The 21,482-nt window shown below is 37.4% G+C and overlaps 1 protein-coding gene across 2 annotated transcripts in view; it reads left to right on the top strand.

The window, feature by feature from the left end:
* Window positions 1–21,363, top strand: part of LOC134746124 (G protein-coupled receptor kinase 1) — a 61,966-nt gene extending 40,603 nt beyond the window's left edge. Inside the window, exons 9-16 of one of the 2 annotated variants that reach the window (XM_063680401.1) lie at window positions 7,628–7,793; window positions 8,179–8,320; window positions 11,895–12,069; window positions 13,515–13,615; window positions 15,119–15,281; window positions 15,796–15,964; window positions 17,564–17,808; window positions 18,231–21,363. In XM_063680401.1, coding sequence (XP_063536471.1) covers window positions 7,628–7,793; window positions 8,179–8,320; window positions 11,895–12,069; window positions 13,515–13,615; window positions 15,119–15,281; window positions 15,796–15,964; window positions 17,564–17,808; window positions 18,231–18,434 — 1,365 coding nt within the window. In that variant the 3' untranslated portion in view covers window positions 18,435–21,363. Of the gene's footprint in view, window positions 1–7,627; window positions 7,794–8,178; window positions 8,321–11,894; window positions 12,070–13,496; window positions 13,616–15,118; window positions 15,282–15,795; window positions 15,965–17,563; window positions 17,809–18,230 lie in introns of both variants that reach the window. The other variant, XM_063680400.1, reaches the window with a different exon arrangement.
* The last annotated feature ends 119 nt before the right edge of the window (window positions 21,364–21,482 follow it).

Here is a 21,482-nt window from a genome sequence, read left to right as displayed (position 1 = left end):
CGGCGTTTCAGTCATCGTTGAGTTTTTACACGCTGTTTCTTCTTAGTGGTCTCCTCTTACAACTGACATGGCAGGATGCAACTGCCCATCCAAAAGCGCTATTTGAACATGTACATGTTCTGGGATGGAAGTGAACGGTTACAATCAGCCGGCTATGCAGCCTACCAGAGGTTTGAACGTTGGTGGATGATCATTCTTTCTTTCGCTGAAGAAAAGCGCTATCTAATAAGAAATGTTGACAAATCGAGCTCCAGTAAGTATGCCACAGTTTTGAAATCAGAACATTGCACGAGTAGGTACGTGCTCGTTCGGCGAGCACTAACGTGTAAAATTATCAAATTTGATGGAGCTCTTTACGGATAAATGCACTTTACATCATTCGCTCCGTACGAACATAACTTTTATTGGTCTTAGGAACGGGCGCCGCCTCGTCATCTGCGTGTCGCCCTGACACGTAATGAATAAAAACTGCTAATTTATATACAGAGTAAATCTTACATCATGGATAAGACTATATACATTGAAACTATCATAAGTCTCGCTGACATTCAAAATTATACGCAACGCTTAACTCACGTATGGCCAATCTGTATTGCATTTTGTTTCGTAATACGTATCGAATAAGACATAGATGGAGAGATGTAGATTGATCTGCAACATCTACGTCTATAAAGCCGTGTTGCAGCTGTAAGGCACGACTTAACAACTTACTTACAGTCCTGAACAACATGGTGAGCAATCCTAATAAGGTGGAATCTTAAACTATAAGGGTTGCCAACTTAAGCTTATTCTTACTCATAAGACCGATTTTGGATAAAATAAAACCTTTGCGTTTTGAGGTGAAAAATCTTTTCAACTGCGGGAGTAGAATCTCGCCAAAGTGTCCATACATACAGAATATACAACACACTTCGAGAAGTTTTGTATAAATGATTGCACTCTTAATAATTTATTTACATGTCTCTGCCTTGAATTGAACTATCGTTAGGTAGGTCCCCGAGATGTACCTCGGATCCACCTAGCCTATTAAACTAGCATAAAATACCGCTATCAAACATTATTGAGCACAGCATCGATTCACGCCCCGTACATAAATTATGAACTTGACGACATCTGCTCGGAGAGAAATTAATCATTCCTTTTTGAAGCACCCCGGTAAAAGACGTGCCTTTATAATGTATTGTTGAAGAGTGCTTCTAAATTGTGCTTCAGTTCTAAATCGACTAAATCGTATGCGTATTTCTGTACGATCGACGACGTCAAAGATACAATGGAATTTGGCGAACATTTTTGATGTCAGGCATGCGGTTTCCCTTTATCTTGCGAATTATGAATTGTCCGTTTCTTTTTTATAGCCTATATTGTGTCCCTCTGCTGGGCAAAGGCCTCCCCTGTCTTCCGCCACTCGTCACGGCTTTGTGCATGCTCCCGCCACTCGCCACAAAAAGAGTCCAGGTCGTCTCGCCATCTCCTTTTCGGCCTGCCTCTGCCTCGGGTGATCTGTGGTGCCCATTCGGATATAGCATTATTGATTATTTACATTATTTTGGGTTTTTTCAATAAAAATATTGTTTATAATGCTGCTAAAAATGAAGTAAGGTCAACTACTGTTTTTTAAATATTTTTGTACTCTCCATTAACCACATATTATGAAATATATTGAAATATTCTTTTTCTGTGTGCTTGCTACAACTATGCCAAGATAATACGTGAAGTGACTTTTTCGTTGCGCTATAATTAAACAAATAGAAATGTTTTTTTTAACAAATATCAAATTGCGTCTTTTTAAAATAATTTACGATAAGAATTTTCAACCCTCATGAAACGTGTTCATAATACAGTATTTCAGAAGGTATAATCAATCCCACCAAAAACATTTTCATGCAAAATGTTGCCAAGACGAAACCATAAGGCTCGCACTGTCAAAAAGTTATCAGATCTCTTGTAAAGCCAAGCTTCTAACTCTACAAGCCCACAAACTCAGCTTCACAAACTCTACACCTTAGTCAAAATATGTGGCACACCCGAAACCGATACCAAACATGGCCTAGTAGCTTCACTGATCTAGAAGTCAAGAGAAAATTGAGAGCCCCAAACAAGCTTTCAAGAGAGGATATCCCGAAAACTATTCAAAATATCGAAAAACTTGACTAAATTAAACTTGTAGCAAATTTAATCTGCTTTCGGTTTGTCTAAGTAGTCATGTCGCTAAGATGCAAAGTTTCCAAGATATAAGTGAAAAACCTAAAAATTCAGACTTCCTTATTAACCCCCTCTCCCCCCAGCTCAAACGCTACGGCCGGGGACTATTGATATGTTCACCTCCTAACTAGTCCAAACAAAGTTACGGAGTCAAAAATTGTGTTCCAAGCATTTCCCTCTATCTATATACCTTCTTATCTATTACTATTACTAAATATTACAAAATATCTAAATAAAAACAAGGATGTAAACGGATTTTGTTGATTTACCTCATACACCGTGTGTGTAGGTCTGGAGTGAAACTAATTCTCAAAAAAAATTGCCAACTATTTGAATACGATTCGGTAAAACGCCCTCTATGTTACGTGTTGTCCTCCAAGTAGTTTTGGCCTTTTTTTCTAGATGGAGGGAGCTGTAGGAACTAATGTTGTTTAAAAAATAACTCGAATAGACGCAATAGGGTTTGGCCGTTGCCATCATTATAACAAATGCGTCCAGGGTCACAAGTCGCAACATGGAGACAATTTAAATAAAAATGAACATTGCAATGGGGACAATTACTAGCCACAGCTATAATAATACTTCGACGCATATCAAATCCTCCGTTATGTGCAATGGAAAACTATGTCAAAAGTATACTTTGCTGCATGAAAACAAGGTTCACAATTGAATGTATTTACAATTCACATAAGGTGGATATGCTAGGCACACTTGTATAATGGGTCAAATAATTGAGAACGACAGCCGAAATGCATTAACGATTGCTGGCCGACTGAGATAATTACCATTGACATTGATTGACTTTTTCAATTCCGAGTTTTAATGACTGATTCCGTAGTATCTGTGCAGTCGACGTGAAAGGTATGTATTGCAAAATTTACAAAGGAGTAAGGTGCAAACGTGTAAACATATTTTTAAGTCGACTGTATCTAAGGCAAAATTGACCGCCGTGCGGCACGGAATATGTGATATTTACAATATTCATCATTCGCTTGCCCTTGTCCCATTCACTTGGGGTCGGCGCAGCATGTCTTTTTCTTCCATACATCTCTGTCACCCGTCATCTCATCATTCACTTGCGTTAGTTTCATATCATTTTTCACACAGTCCATCCACCTTTTCCTCGGTTTTCCTCTCCTCGTACTTCCCTCCACATTCATTCTTAATACCTTTCTCGTCACATGACTTTCATCCCTCCGCATCACATGCCCGTACCATGCTAGGCGATTTGCCCTTACTTTTTCTGTTATGGGTGCAACTTTCAGGCTTCCTCTTATATACTCATTCCTTATCCTATCCATTCTCGTCACGCCACACATCCACCTTAACATTCTCATCTCCGCTACATGCAATCTCTTTATAGTTCAATAAAACATGTTTATCTGTTGGACTTTGTTGTCTTTTGCCATTTAAAATTTAAATCAGTGTCATTATAACTACAATAATCAACTACCTATCAAGATGATTTTGTCACGTCGGGACCAACATATGAGTATTTAAGACTATGACCATCTTCTCGCTTCTGTTATTAACATACACAAGAAGGTGTTATTACCCGACGTTTTGCTTAACGGGAATGGATTCGTAAGATTTAATTATAAACAAACAGGATGAAGGGACATCGACACTGCTAAAACAGGTAGTATAATCGTGCACATGCCCTTTTTACCCGACTGCCAAATGTTTTTCGAGTGTATGTATGTATGTCTGTTTCTTTGTGGCCTCCTGTAGCCTAAACGGCTTGATGGATTTTGATGTATGAGGTATCGTTAGATTCGTCTTGATCACGGGAGTATCATAGGATACATTTTATCCCGAAAGTCCTACAGGATACAGATAATATTTTCTTTACTTTCACTTCGAAAGAATTTTTCGATAACGTGTCCTGATAGTAAAGCTAAGAATCCACGGAAGCATACAGTTTGATATCGGATACAGTCGAATTTAATTAACCGGCAATAAGATAACCCTCAAACCCAACGAGGAGTGTAACGTAATGGAATCGATGTGATCCGCTCGATTGTCCCATTTGTCCCTATCCCGTCTACCGGCCATCGGCAATGGAAATGCATCGGAATGTGCGATTAAATATTTCCGTTTCCCACTATACAACGTTATTTCATTGGTTTATTACGGTTATTTGCATTGCAATGCAGACTAAACTTAGCGTCGGCCGAGTCAGGGTTTACTAGCGTCCATGTTTTGTCACTGGTTTTCAACTGTGGAACAAAAGGCGGTGAAAAATAGTAAGTTATTCTTTTGTTATCCTTGAACTGCGGCCTGCGTTCATGCAATGCTAATCAATGACGTCATTCGTATCAAACATTGCATTTATTTACCTTGTTATTGCCAACTGTATGGATAATAAAAACCCTGATGCAATGGCAGCAGCCGATTCAACGGAGCCACGCCGTTTTGTCGCATAAATAGTGTTTATTTTTAAGTTTATAAAATACATAATTATGTTAGTCTGTAAGGTATTAATAAAATAAAAAACCGGACAAGTACGAGTCGGACTCGCCCACATAAATACATCATCTGTGAAAATTTCAACTTTCTAGCTATCACGGTTCATGAGATACAGCCTGGTGACAGACGGACAGACGGACAGAGGAGTCTTAGTAATAGGCTCCCGTTTTTACCCTTTGGGTATGGAACCCAAAAATGGAGTTCGTCTAGTGAAACACAAAAATCATATTTAATTTAATATTTTTTTACACATGTAGATCAAACGATTTAGTAATGGGACCATAATGGGACTCATAATAGGTAGTAATGTTTAATGTAGCTAATTTTGATCGTATAATAAATATCCATTAGACTTTTATTGTTGATAAAACGGAGTTAAAAAACGGTGTCTAATAAAATCATATTGTCATCTACTTCACTTCTGCATTCATACGCTCGAAGCTAAATTGTCAGTGTTGGCACCGTGCGAAGTGCATGGTGGGGGCAAGTAAAGCGATCGCAGCGCACAAGGTGGTAAAAATAGGCAACTAACGGAAGCATCTCATACAAATCATATGGCTCGAAATGGAACTTTAATTTACCATTACTCCTGAGATATTCGTTTAAATTGTATGGTGTAAGGGACCATTGTAATCTGTATGAAATGCTTAATATAACTAACTTATTTATGTGACAACTACTAATACTGTATCCGTGTAAATAGCTTTACAAATACCACATACATATTATGAAATCTTTTTGTAGAAGATAAGAATAGGTATAGTAAGTTATCCTTAAAAGATAGACATAAACCATCACGGACTTTTTTGTAGACCAATGAAAAAGGAACAATTCCACTATAATCCACATTGTTGTTATACCTATCTGCAGGATTGGGCAGCGTTTTCGATTAAAGCTCTTAGCCAGCGTTTTTTAATAAACTTCATTAGTAAATATCGTCATATTTAAACCAATTTACACAAAACCTTAACAAATTATACGCCTAAACCTTCCTCAAGAATCACTTTATTCATAGGTAAAAACCGCATAAAAATCCGATCAGTATATAGTTTACACTGAAATTATTACGATTTGCTTACTTCTCGCTTAATATTTTGACAAAATACGGGCCTATAGTTGCAACTTGCAACCGCTGTGTCGTCGTGCACGGTCCCAATATTGGCAGAGCCGTGTCGCTTTCCCTTTCGCCCTTTCTACATCTGTTAAATGAATGCCCCAAATAATTTGAATATGAAAACCTTTTTTTTGTATTAAAATTTTTTATTGTAAAATATTTACATAAAAAAGTATTCTAAATTAGTATTAGTCTTAAGAAGTATTTTGACAATATTATTTGAAAATATACAGATTCAAAGAATCACATTTATGGTACTCTTACATCGCTAAACCTATCTCTAGTTCAAACATTTGGCTGCATTGGAGTTCCACACTGTACTGTTAGCGTTCAAGGCATTACCTAGAGTCTTGAGCTAAATCTCTAAAGTAAAGCACTGCACTAAAGTTTGTCATTTGCGGAAGTCTGTATATTTGAAGAGTAATCCCTAATCTCGGCAGCTTAGTAGATTTAGATGCGACAGATACAACTGGGATGCTGATGTTGTGATTCCTGATTGCAGTGGATTAAATGCTTCTTAATGTTTGCGAACGTCAAACTGTAGGTAAAGGTTATTTGGGCTCATGTTTCATAAAGTAATATTGCATTTCCAACTACCTAATACCTCTCCGTCTGTCTGTACGGTTGTCTGGAATAGATCGCCATTTAGCCATAAGACCGCCTGTTGTCTGCCTCTATCTTTAATCAATTGTTTTTCTTTTAACTGTATCTTTTACTGAGGTGTACCAATAAAGAGTATTCTATCTATCTATCTATCTAATACTGAGTCACAATTAAGTTAGAATTGTGCTCTAAATAATGTAACATTCGGTTGTCTGATATGCGTGGTGCTGGTGGGACTGGTGGGGCAGATTTATCTATATTGCTCAAGTACTTGTTCGCTACGTCGTAGCCCGTAGCACAGTTTTCTTGGTATACGAGGTGTTTTTTCAACCCTTATCCATACTTTTTGAGATTAATTTACTAGTGACACTGAGCACATATATACCAACCCCGAAATCACGAAAATGTATGTGGGTCTCCCATAGCATTCACATCTAATCTGCGAAAACGTATAAAACAGCCAACTTATTTACTTGATTTCGGGGTGGTTCCCATAATAGACCTTGCTCAGTATGTTTTTTTTTTTATATTTAGGCACCTAGCAAATCATAGCTAAGGGTTCAAAAACACCCTGAATAGTAAAAATACTCAGTAGACGTGAAAGCAGGCGGTATTTTCTTATTAAGTTTTTTTCTTGAGCCTCCCAGTACCTACTGCGTAAAGGTAGTTTCGTACCACTTGAACTGTCATTTTGATTATTTATGTATGCCGCAGCGCCATCCTTCAGACATTGCCTAAAAGCTGAAATCGACTATACTGTCGCGTGACAAATGGCGTTATTCATAAACACGATGCTGGCCTGGATTAGCTATAAATCGTTTGTCTTTATCTGTCATTATGACTTGTATTTGTAAGAAAGGGATAAAATATAATTTAACTAAATCAGGCCCGTAAAGTTTTATGAATAAGGGGGAAAAAAACATGTTGCTTTTTGATAGCTGTTGACATTCAAAATTTTGTAACATGCTTACTGCCATTCGTGAATTCGTGAAGTCTGTTCACTCAATTTTTCTGTCATTGTGCAGGTGGCATCACTAACTCTTTAAAAATACCGACAATATAGATAATTACGTTACGAACAAATTAGCTTTTTCAGTTTTACTATAATTTGCTGTTTATCTGCCTAACGTATAAGTTTTCATATACTGTTTTGGTGTACACCAATAGTCGACAGGGCCGTCAGGGCCCGGAATACAGATAGGATAGAAAACAGTTTTATATAATTTACTACTTTTCCAGGTGGACTGTCCCTTCATCGTCTGCATGACGTACGCATTCCACACGCCCGACAAGCTATGCTTTATCTTGGATCTCATGAACGGCGGCGACCTCCACTACCACCTGTCGCAGCACGGCGTCTTCAACGAGGCGGAGATGAAGTTCTACGCCGCTGAAGTTATATTAGGTTAACATTTTTATATACCTACCACTGCTGGGCACAGGTCTCCTTTCTGTGTAAGAGGTTTGGGCTGTAGCCCCCACGAAAAATCATTGCGGATTGAATACTCCGCACGATGTAGGTTTATTCAAAATGTTTTTCGTCACTAAAAACGACTGGTAAATAATAGATGATATTACGGACATAAGTTCCGTGAAAGTCACAGGTACAGTCGCCATCAGATATATCAGATGGCGACTGTACTAACCGAGGTTCGAATCGCCTCTTACGTTTTTGAAGCCGCATACTAAGTACATATTCGTCAAAGTAAATAAGCAGTGGCTTGGGAAGTGTCCCACTCACATCGCTATAGGTATAAGCATGTGAAATTAACGTTTGGATTGTTTAACAGGTTTGGATCACATGCACAAACGTCACATAGTATATAGAGACCTGAAGCCGGCGAATATTCTGCTAGACGAGCACGGCCACGTGCGGATATCGGATCTCGGACTCGCATGCGACTTCTCTAAGAAAAAACCTCATGCCAGCGTGTACGTATACATCCCATTGTCGTTTCGCAGTTCGTAACTGGCGCCGATATACGAAATCGTTGGTTTAAGCATATTGACAAACGTCACATAGTGTACAGAAATTCAACTACAGCCAAAGTACTAAGCCTATTTTGATAATTTAGATAAAATTTAGAGATAAGTATGTACGCATCATCTATAGCTATCTAACCCATATATGCCCATTGGGTCGTTTTTGACCCACGGAATAAAACTCGCTCCTACGCATTAAAGTTATTAGGAGAGTGAGTCTGGAACCTCAAGGAGTCCAGACCAACGACTAGTAATGGGCATATGGGCTAAACATGACAATAGGTATACCTACTGAAAATCAAGAGGCTCATAAAAAATAAACAGGCACTATTTTGCTTAGAAAAAGATTTTTTCCCCTCACTAGCTCGGAAAGTTGTCTTTTATTCTTCAAAACAAGCGGGGAAAAACGCGTTTTATCCACTAGTGGGGAAAGTAATTTGACCTTGGATGGAGCGTGTTTAAGTAGCTTGACAGATAACAAAACGTAAAACGCTCATGATAATGGTTCGTTCGATATTAATTATCATTAAATAAATGGTTTGAGAATCTAATAAAAAATACCAAATTTAGCTTTATTTAATGATTTTATGTCATAAACCTTAAAATTCCATAAGAAACGTTTGTTTTTTTATAATGTTGTTAAATATAATTCTGAACGCACAAGTTGAGTCGATGCAATTTCAAAACGCATCGTTGACATTTCATACGTCAGAAATGTCAACATTATCAACAAATTTTTTCATAAAAAAAATTCCCCTCACTAGCTCGGAAAGCCGTCTTTTATCCTTTAAAACAAGCGGGGAAAAACGCATTTTATCCACTAGTGGGGAAAGTAATTTGACCTTGAATGGAGCGTGTTTAGGTAGCTTGACAGATAACAAAACGTAAAACGCTCATAATAATGGTTCGTTCGATATTAATTATCATTAAATAAATGGTTTGAGAATCTAATAAAAAACACCAGATTTAGCTTTAATGATTTTAACTCATAAACCTTAAAATTCCATAATAAACGTTTGTTTTTTAATAATTATGTTAAATATAATTCTGAACGCACAAGTTAAGTCGATGCAATTTCAAAACGCATCATTGACATTTCATACGTCAGAAATGTCAACATTGTCAACAAAAATTTTACTTAAAAACTTATCACGTAAAAGTACAGAATTTCCAGTTTTTTGTTATAATATTGTAAAAACATGAGTGATTCCAGTTGATGAAGATGATCTAACGCCTGTGGATGTTGCACTTTCCTCGCTATAGTGAGGTGAAAAGTTTTGTGTTACACACGGGTGCAAATGTATTTTACTTCTCGTGTGTTGAAACACTCGCTAAGCTCAGGGTTCTATTTTAGAACCACTCGCTTCGCTCGTGGTTCAACTATAGAATCCTTTCGCTTGCTCGTGTTTCAATTCTACACTCGCGGGCAAAATACAACTTTGCACCCTTGTATAACAAATAACTATTTTAGGTTTGACATTTCGTGATGTCATTTCTGTCTCTGGGGTTAAAAAGCAGTCCTTAGTCGACACGTGTCAGCTACATGCAAATGCGTGGACAGTTGACGAACGGTTTACAAAACTCGTTTTGATAGTTACATGTTTGTTTTTTACCGACGAGCTTATCATTCGTTTGTTTCGGAGGGATGATACTGATTTTTAAACTGGTCTGGATTTGTATGTACTCCTTTAGCATTCCTGTCCTACACCCTAAACAGCTCAACAAATTTTGAGTATTTGAGTTATAGACTGACTAAAGCATGATCGCGAAAGTTTACGTCCATTTATTAAGAACTTTACCATCATGCATCAGAAACGAATGCAGTGCTTCAGTTTAACCTAAAATAGCGCGATCCATCTACCAGTATTATAAGATGGGGAAAATGTTTATGTGGGCAACCATACCTATTTTAATTTTTTTATAATGAGCCAAAAATTACGTAAAAACAATGTGTTATGGATATTTAGGCGTCATGTGTTCTTCGAAAAATTACGAAATGTCACGACAAAAACTGCGGTTAGAAGTAAACAAGTATTTACAAATAGTTGACGCGAGCGCAAACCTACAGTCACCGTAAGTTCGTTGAATATCGACGATGGTTCAAGGTACAACAACCGCGTCCGGGTATTCCTAATAAATAAACACGGAACGTACGACACGTGTATGAAGTTCGTTTAACTCTACTCACATTCAGTGGAAGCGAATAGTTCGTACACATGTGTAAAATGGAATTAAGTTAATTTAATTGCTATCGAGAGTGTCGAGCGTATAATGTTTTTCGAGATTGACACGTGTTTGTGTTTGATCTGAGCATGGCCATCTGGCAGGCGCTTTATCGAATGAAAACGCACGAAAATGCTTATCGATAATTTTGATCAAATTCTCGAGAGTGAAACTTAATCTTAATTGGGATCATATTGGTTCATTTGACAGAGTTTGTAATTTCGTTATGTGTATGTAATTAAGTAAGTAGAGTAGTTTTTAGCACAGCGAGAACGAGCTGTTTTGTTAGTCAAATTATAGTCTCTATATGAATAAATACTGAAAACCAACTGAATTATGTACGCCTTCTAGGGCACATAAACTAATTTATGACTCTGTTAATGGCTTTGGCAAAAATAGTTTTGAAAAATATTCTAGTCAAGAATACATTAATACATAATATTGTTGAGCTGTTTAAATATTCATAACTTACTACTCTCGGTATTTCGTTTGGCACCAGTATAAGTCTGAATCCCTAATATACAAAATTACAACAAGTCTCGAGGCCAAGTTATACAACAGTTAAGCTCTAAGTGAATCTTATTATGAACTCGGAGCCATAAGCATAATTAGAGTTAGCAGTGGGCAAATATAACAAATTCTGGTAGTCACGTCTCTCGCTGCTTTAATAGATTTGGACAAGGCAGTTAAGTTTCATAATGTAATATAGTTCTTTTTTAATGGCCTCATATCACGTCCACAGTACGTCCTTTTATCCATGGAACGTGAATGTTTGTCGTATGAACAGGACATGACAGTACCTTTTCTTAGGTCATTTAAAATTGTTAATAATGTGGTCGGCAGGTAATAAAACAATAAACATCCAAGCGACAACATTTGAGAAAACCTATCTGTCCTTTAGAATCGTTACGTAACAGTTTATATTACTAAGTGAAGCAAGCTGCAACCAAATAGATTTGCAATGAACGATATAAAATAAAGTCTAAGAAAAAATCCTCCCTAGATAAACAGCCAAAACAGATAGCTCTGTACTTCGCTACATGTTTTGTGGTCACTAGAAACCGTGATTTTTTGACAACCAGTTTTACCACATAATGTATGGATCCGTATAGCGCCATCTCATCAGCTGTATAATATGTTTATGAATGCTATTTTGAAGGCCTTTGTCAAAAAACTGACAATCAATGTATCATTACTAACCTAAATGAACATCGAACACTCATTTTCTGCCACTTCCATTATTAACGCAGCTTGGTTGGTGTAATGTTGTCACTTGTCTGATATGTACGTTTCTCTGCAGCGGCACCCACGGCTACATGGCGCCCGAGGTCCTATCAAAAGGCACCGGCTACGACTCGTCGGCGGACTGGTTCAGCTTCGGCTGCATGCTGTACAAGCTGCTCAAGGGCCACTCGCCCTTCCGCCAGCATAAGACCAAGGACAAGCACGAAATCGACAGGATGACTCTCACAATGGTAAATATCTCTGTATTCAATATTAAAATAAGTCAAATAAGTTTTGAGATCTTGTACTTAGCATTTTTGTACAATTACGCTGTATTGCACGACTGTTCGTCATAGCAAATAAAGTATTTTCTCAAAGAGCTGACTAAACCTACTACATTTTCTTGGAAATGTGGGAAACGGGACGGGATGTTTAATGGCGTTATTTATAAACGCGTTACTGGCCTGAATTACGAGTATACCTATGAATCGTTTTTCATTTTGACCTATGTGATTTTAACCCTTCAAGTGGCAGGTCGCCGGCTCGTGGTCAATGGTCATTTAAATTTAAAATTTGATTAATTGAGATAAAATCAAAATTCCAACTACTAAAAAATGACGTTGCCACTTGAAGGGTTAAGAAAGGGATAAAACATAATTTAAATAAATCAGGCCCCTTAAAGTTTTATGAATAAGGGGGTAAAGTAAATAAAGTTTCTCAGGTAAAAGTCAGTTCTAATAATAATAATAATGTAATATTAAATGTATTTACATATCATTAAGGTACTTCCTGTTTGTTTTATAGAATTGTGTTATCGCCATTTAGTGTTGTTTGTAAATTCATTTATAAAGATTTAGATGTTCTATACTAAAAGTTCACAACTAACACGTTCTACTTCGTGCGATAATCGCATGTTCCATAGAACTACTGGGATGTTTATATTTTGTCCTCACTTGTCCAGTATTACTTACTTAGAGGTTCTGGCTGCAAAAAGTTGTGCCAGAAAGGACAGGTAAAAGCATTGAAAAATGCGTCACCTTTTAGGTACTATGCTTTTTCCTGTACGTTGTGGCATAGACAAATGAATACAAATACTCGTAAAATATTGTTACCATAAATTCGGCAGCTGAAGAGATGACGCCATGCGGTGGCATTCGTTTTGTGGTACTGGATTGTCAACCGTTAGCACTTTTTGACCTGATCACCGTACATGTCTTACAATATACGGAGCGGTACAGCTCCATTTACGTCAGCTGCTCAGCTGTGGAATAAATCTGCAATACAGTAAAACCGACTTAACCCTTCGTATGCCTTTGAACTGAATTAATAACCTTGAAATTGTATATTACAGTCCAAATTGTGTCCTGTATACGTACGTATACAAGGCATACGAAAGGTTAATACGACCACGTTTAATACGATTTCCCGCATAATACGCCATTTGAAACTTGTTTTCATATTTTGTTTCGAACGCTTTCCCACTTAAGAAACTATGATGCTTTTATGATGTAGTTCCTTCAGAATCTTCTTAAGCGGGTGTTACTGTAGATATATCATACTGTTTTACGCGTCTTACTATAACTTTGTCTATTGTGGTAAATATTTTTGCAGCCAAACCCAAACCAATGTTCACATTGCACTAATCAACAATAGTAAAAATCCCATATGTCTGCAATAGAATTACAACGTCTTCCAGAACGTGGAGCTGCCAGAATCGTTCAGCCCAAGCCTCAAGTCCTTACTCGAAGGGCTGTTACAGCGGGACATCAACAAGCGGCTCGGGTGCAAGGGAAGGGGGTGAGTTGGTGATGGTCGTCTGGTCTTTGCTCCCCCGTGGGTGTGGTCGTGCTTCCCCGGTAGCTGGTAGCTTGCTAATCCTCTATGTCTATTTTAATTGGGTTTAATCGAACAGATAGGTAAACTGATCATGTGGCAGTCACAAACTATTTTGAGACCTACTTAAAGTGGAGTCTCGTAAGTTAGTGAGATCTGCTTTTGCTATTGACAACTATGTTTACGCTTACACGCTTCTATAATTCCAACTCTCAGTAGAAATATCCCTTCTTGTGTGCGATTGATATCATTACAAATGACAAGATTGTGTTAAAAAATTTAAAAAAATTGGATATGAGATATGAGTCAGTTTGCCTATTGATATCGCTATAATTCTTATAAAGGTGAATGCAGAAATAGTTCAATACCATGCTTGTGGAGTCCTCGGTTGTATAAAAGAATGTATAAGAGTTGTGATGTGCCATGAATACAAACTACTCATTATATCTCGTATGAGGTAATATGAATGCAACAATTGACGTATTTTTGTGTTCGCCTATTTTTTCCTTATTAAGAGACTTCGTGCCCTAACCAAATGATATTGAAATAAAAACGGGTTATGGATAGAAAAATACGACAATTGATGCTTTACAGAGAGTTACTGAATTGGTTACTAAAAAAGTATTTTTTATTTAAAGTTTGCGTTAAAATCTCTATGGGTACAGCGAGCTGCAAATTTGATTGAACACATAATAAATTAAATTCATTTATAAATTGGCTATGTAATTTTGCAGCTGGGTGTACATTCTTGGTGTTTACAGTAAAACTAACCCACTCCTAGTGCTTGGATAGAACAATAATTACAGCCTTAAGCGGTTACGGAGTTTTTGTAACATCATGAAAATATTGATGTCCATTAACCATGTGAACTTGTAGGTATAATGTGTATTTACGGAAGAACCTTTGTTATACAATGATGGTATATTTCCCACGAAACCTATGTTTTATCTTGCTTGACATGCGCGGAGTTTTTACTTCGATAAAACGATAAAAATAAAAATAAATAAATAATTATGTTTGTATAATTATTTGTTCTTCACATCAAAACAAAAAACCCGAAAGTGTCATTTTTATTGTGATCATATTTGGTTAATAATGTATTAAAATAAACATTCAATCCTAATTCCAAACAATAGAGAATAAACGAGCAGTCTACTATTGAAATTAGACTGTCAAATACTACCTATAGTACATTTTTCCTTTCAAGAATGTAGGTTTCACTGAATACTTAGGTATTTCTTACATTTTATGTAATGCTAGCAAAAGAGATAATACTTAATTTAGATTTACTCTACTTTGTCCATGTAATGCGGTCGCCGTATACCTACTACCTATGCAAAACTAAGGGTACTAAGTAACCGACACTCTAAGTTTGCGGTTTGCAGTGACCGGCCTAATTAATTTACCGCATAACATTTTTCAATCCGTATCTTATTCTTAATTTACAATCTTGTATTGCAATTGCAGCGCGGATGAGGTAAAGGAGCACATGTTTTTCGCGGGCATCGACTGGCAGCAGGTGTACCACCAGAAGTATACGCCGCCGCTGATTCCTCCGCGTGGAGAAGTCAACGCGGCCGATGCGTTCGACATTGGCAGCTTCGACGAAGAGGACACTAAGGGAATTAAGGTATTTATTTTATTTAATCTTTATTGCACAAAAGAAAAACCTTACAGTACAAAAGGCGGACTTAATGCCATAAGGAATTCTCTACCATAAGGTATATATTTCATAGACGTAACTTTATAACTTTTACAGCAGTTTTATTCAAACTGTGGATCGCGAAGTAACTATAGAGGGAACGCGGAAGCTCGAAAACCCTTAATAAAAACATAACACATGACTACAAGCGTCGCAACATGAAAAAGTGATAAACACTGCGTTATAGAAACATATTGAAATGGGGAATCTAGGCCTTATTGGGGTTAATCTGGTTAATTCACGACGGTTTCCTTCACCGAAAAGCAGCTGGTAAATATCAAATATAAATTTTGATAAACTCATAATAATATGTATGAACCGGGGTTCTAGCCCACAACGTCCAATTTAGGAGTCAGGCTTTACCGCTAGGCGTGTAAGGTTACAACACGTAACCTTTTCCACCTTACTCCCAAAACTAAAATCCATATTATATCAATTCCAGCTTACGGAATCTGACCAAATGCAGTACAAAGATTTCCCACTGGTGATATCGGAGAGATGGCAGTCCGAGGTGGCGGAGACGGTGTTCGAGACCATCAACCAGGAGGCGGACAAGATGGAGTCCAAGAAAAAATCTAAGCAGAAGCAGAAATTTGATGCGGACGAGAAAGGTACGTTCTTCTGTGTAGTGTTCAACTAAAGCCGGATTTTCGAAACTACAGCAGTTTCGGCAGAGCACCGAACCGTCGTTCGAAGCCTGCCGAAACCGAATCATCGGCCGGACACTACCGAAAATACAGATTCGGCTGAAACATCCGACAGTTTTTTGGCCGAAACCGGACCTTCGGCCGAAACATGATTTTTATGCCGGAACCTGCCGAAACCGAAACGTCGGTCGGATACTAGTTTTTTTAATCGACTAACAAAGAAGTACCTTATGCGATTTAATTTGTACCTTACTGCGTCTATTGTGTTCAATGATGCAGGCAGTTCCGTTTTATGGGGACATTTATGATGCCTTTAAAGGAATTGCATTGAATCACTTTAATGGCGATGGTATACCAAACTATCATAGTAGGTAGTTTTATTACAGTCGTACTCAAATTACATCTATAGTACCTTATCTATAGATGTCAATTCAATAAAATTTTGCGACTTTTCGCATTTTTAGGTTATAAATTGTATGGAGATGACACCTGTCAATGTACCCTTCCAGTTTGAAAAATACTATACCGTCAACCGGGGTGAATAGGGATGGTTGGGGTAGTAGTAATAGGGACAAAACTTAAAATGTGATTTATTCGACAATTCCTTAATAACTACCTACACAAATTGTATCATACAAAATCTACTATTATTTTCAATCGAATGATACAATTTTTGTGCGTATTATTTAAGAAATTGTCAGGTAAACCACATTTAAAGTTTTGTCCCTATTCACCCCAGCCATCCCTATTCACCCCAGTTGACGATAGTTAATAAATCTACCTATAAAGAGTATTTAAATCAACTACACAAAACCATAGACCAATATTTTACAGACGGAAATAAATGATTGGATGATTGTTTTTCATTTGAATCAGGAGATATGCCATCATGCCATACTTTAAAAGTGGGTGCGATACATTATTAAGGGCCACTGCACCAACCACAATTAACAGACTGATCAACATCAAGCAGCAGAGTACTATGAAACTTCCCATACAATAAAATTTAGCGGACGCTAAAACGGTGACAGACGGTTTGGTGCAACCCGATCTAAGTGTTCTAAAGGCTAATTCTAACTTACATTTTGACATCAAAATAATGTGTTTTTGTTATCATATTCGCCCGAGCGTCTACGTCTCAACGCTTTCGCGCGTGCGAACAGTACATAAAAAGTCGTCTAGAGTCTGACCAAGCTAAAGTGGCAGCGATTTTTATAGCCCAAACGGTGCAAGTGTTATTTTAAACGTCAAAGTTTTATTAAATTAGTAGTAGTAGTAGTAAATCACTTTATTGTAAAAAAAATTGGTTAACATGAAATTCATATAAATTTTATATTATATTTGTATAATTATTAATTATTTTTATTTTTGTATAATTATATATTATTACTATATTATATTAATTATTATTATTATTCATATATATAAATTATGACGTTTATCTAACAGTTGCACCGTCTGGGCTATCAAAATCGCTGCCAACTTATCTTGGTCTGACTCTAACTTATTTCGTAAACTCCGTGTAGCGTTACAAATCTTAAAAAGTTCTATTTAATTTTTCAGAATCCGACTGCATACTGCACGGCTACATAAAGAAGCTCGGCGGGCCGTTCGCCAGCGCGTGGCAGACGCGATACGGCAAGCTGTACCCGAACCGGTTAGAACTCCACCTGGAGAACAGCGCCAAGCCTGAGATGATTCTTCTGGACTCCGTCGAGGATGTATCCTCTGATTTCGTGTCGGTGAAGGGCGAGCAGTGCATCGTGCTCCGCACTAGGAACGACACGAAGATCGTACTTACTAATACGGTAAATATGTTATTTTATATTTTTTGCACCTACAGGCTACATAAAGGATCTCCTAATAAATATTTAATAATTTTGATACACCGAGTTATATGATACCTATGCTAAAAAATAGTGTAAGTATTATTTGGCAGTGCTGTGCTGCCATTCTTTCAACTTATATATCAAGGTATCTTTTCAATTTTCCTGGTGTATATATTGAAATGTGATGTAGGTTCTATATGTATAGAAAAAGAGAATAGGGTCTTAAAAATGCCTCTGTCTCGGAATTTTTTGCGCTTTTCACCGCATTTCCACATGAAGAATCTCTGGCACCATCGGCTCGATCATTCATTACGCTTATTAACGAGGTCGTTCTTCGGTTCGTCTCCAGTCACTTTTGAAAGAAATAGCAACATAGTGAGACGTGTTCTCCCATATTCCAGGACGAGATCGGTCTGAAGGAGTGGGCGCTGTCGCTGCGCTCGGCGCACAAGTGCTCGGTGGAGCTGCTGGCGTCGATGGCCAAGAAGGCGGGCAAGATCTACGGCACCGACGGCGCCAAGGAGGGCGGCGGCGGGGGGGGCCGCGCGCCCGCCGGCACCCCCCCCTCCGCCGCCGCCGCCGCCGCGCCCAACGGGAACAACTAGCACGAGCTTCCCGCGCCCAACAAGGGCGCGAAGATGTTCCGCCGCTCCAAGAGCGCCGCCCAGCTCATCAAGTAGGTAGCGTGCGGAACATGCCCCCCCCGGGCCCACGAAACGGTACGGAGAATATATGGACTTTAGGAGTGAAGCGACTTCGCCCGGTGCTTGTCGACTCCCGAGTACCTATCGGAGCGGTGCAGTGATTTGTGTCAAATAGGTAAAAGTGCCCCTGAACGGTATCCGTTGACGGATTTGTGAATGGATTAAAAAATGTATAGCGGAGGCTTCTGTAGAACCGGTGCGATTCGGTTTAGTGTCGGGAGTCGTTACCTATGTGCGGCTCGGTGCCGCTCGTGATAGTTGTCGTCGTACGTGTTAGTGCCGTAGCGGGCCGGCGGCGCCGGCCGTAGCGTACTAAACGAATGCCGTTCGAAATTTTATTCGAAATTATTGTGATAGGACCGATCAAATTGTATAAACTTTTCCGTTCGCCCGCGTTGATTTTCGATCGTGGACGATGGTGACTTTTGTAATCGTTTGCACCGATTGAATTTTGTAATTATTAATGTAACATTCTGAATGTTGTATTTAACTTGGTAGGACGTAATGTAAAAATTAATAACTTATAAATCGAGTAGATAGTCTTAGTGATACCCGCGTAATATATGTGTTTGTGCAATAGGTCGAATCGAAAATTATAAGTACTAAAATGAAATGTAACTTAAACGTTGGCTCTGGTCTTGATATGTTAGAATGTCGACCGCTTTGATGCCGATTGAATTGTTCGTTGTGCGTAATTATTAGAAGCTTCGACTTAATCAATTTGTATTCTACTAGAAATTTCAGCACTTTGGTTATGCCTCTTGACTATTGCACACAAATAATAATTGTTACGACCCTTATTTTGTATTGTCTCGCTCTCTCATATTGTTCCTCCTTAGTTAACGGTAACAAAACATAAAGATAGTAACTTACAATACGACATGTCGGTACTTAAACACTGCTTTTCTCTAAAGTCTACAGATGTTTTGTATTCATTTTCAGTGTTATTGATAGTGATAGAAAAATGTAAGTAAAGTAGATCTAATAAAACTCTTTTTCATGTATAATTTAGAGGCAATACTTTTCTAACAACATTTAGGTGTGGTGATTAATAAGTTAATAACAATAGTTGTAAAGGCTAAAATATCGCAAACAGTTTAGGAAAATTTTAAAGCATGTTTTATGTACATCAATTTATGTGGGGATTTATTTATTTTCGTACTCTACACAAATCGGCTTTGCCGCTGTGCGTCGTATCCGTTTGTTATTGACAATGCAATTATGTGTATAACCTTGTTTATTATGCTTCGTCTGATGCAGATTTAGTAAACCCTTAAATCAGTCTACTAGCCTTTCTTATGATATGAAACTCTTTATATTTCGACCAGCAGCTTTCAAAGTGAAACGTATTCACATCTTTAGAGCAAAAGTGTATTGTTTTTTGGGTATTATTTCTGAAGCCCCTGGTTGGGTATAATATTTTGTATAAATAGACTGCTTACATTCTCACACTTAACACAGGGATCTTTTACGACGTTATTTTAATGATGTAATGCTCATCTTATAAACATTATAGTAACATACGAAGTTGAGAACGTAAACATTCGATATTTCAATTATTTGCTGTGCCTTTTGTTGTGTTGGTCATGTAAATCGTTTCCTAGATAATAAAAACTTGCATAAACAATTTGGAGAACTAGCATAGTGTGACTAGTTGTAACTAGTTAGGTAACCCTCGAGTTCATAGACTTTATATATATAAAAGCAATAAAGGTGGATCACTATTTTGATATTACAAGTACTTTTTTACGTTTCTAATATCTGAAATTACTATGCATTATCTGTAGTGTACAATAAAATTAAGGAAGCGGAACATTTTGAGTTTTACGTCGATTTTAATACTTGTAAGCATTAGAACTCCGAACTCACATATCTAGGCAGCATCGCGGCGTAACATTGAAACATTTGAAGAGGTCACGTAGACAAGACATAGACAAGCTACCAAGGGGCTACCATTATTAGTGAGTTTGCAGTTTTATATAATGATTATGTATCGTTTCATTTTTCGTTTTATATACAATTAACTGTAAATAGAGTAATAGTAGGCTCAGAGTAATCACACGAGAAATATAATATGCCACGGGGCTCGTATTATGCAACATTAGCTAGAAGTCGAGGTAAGAACTTAGAGTGTGCCGTGGCCGTTCTTCACTAATTAGAAAATGTCGTATTGAGCTTAGAATATCTTATAAGATATAAAACTATGTAGATGCTAGTCAATTGGATTTTATGGAACTATTATAATCAATTTAATTAAAGAAGTTATTATGTACATTACATATTTAAAAATATTTATAGTTATTGTAACAGTTTGTGCAGTATTATAGGTTAGTTGTTTTGATTGTAAAAATCTTACTTCTTGTGATAGGTTTCATAACATTGGCACATTTTTTTTAAAATTCGCAACGTACTTTGTATGTGACAGTATATGCATTATTAATTTTATGTAAACATACGATAAATTGAACCATGACCATGACGTCTAGTGGTGCTATTATTTTACAACCATTATGATAATCAAGGCTGAGACTAAAGTAGCGATAACTGTTTTAAATCAGCATGAAGTCAAATGCCAAAATATGTATGATTATTGAACATTCCGGTTTGCCAAATTAGTTTGTAAAAGTAGATTCTTTTTTAATGCATTTAAGTTTTTTTTTTAGTTTTTTCACTATAATGACTTCATTACCATAAACTACTTAGTTTAGGCGACATAATCGTAAATTAAGACGACAAGACTAGATCTGCATCAGGCGATTGTTATATACCTCTGTTAGAAATATTTTTATTGTGACCTACATTATGTGTAGTAAATTGTTTATTTAATCAATTGGGCGTTTTTATTTATTACAAGAAATACGCGCAGTTTTACTTTCATTCGTGGCACGTTCGCGAAAAGTATGCTCAAGCTACAAGCAGGGAGGTGTCACTACGCAGTTTAGGTACATT

Source organism: Cydia strobilella, chromosome 12 (genome assembly GCF_947568885.1).
Source record: "Cydia strobilella chromosome 12, ilCydStro3.1, whole genome shotgun sequence".
NCBI classification, from domain to species: domain Eukaryota; kingdom Metazoa; phylum Arthropoda; class Insecta; order Lepidoptera; family Tortricidae; genus Cydia; species Cydia strobilella.
This window is presented reverse-complemented; position numbering and strand designations above follow the sequence as displayed.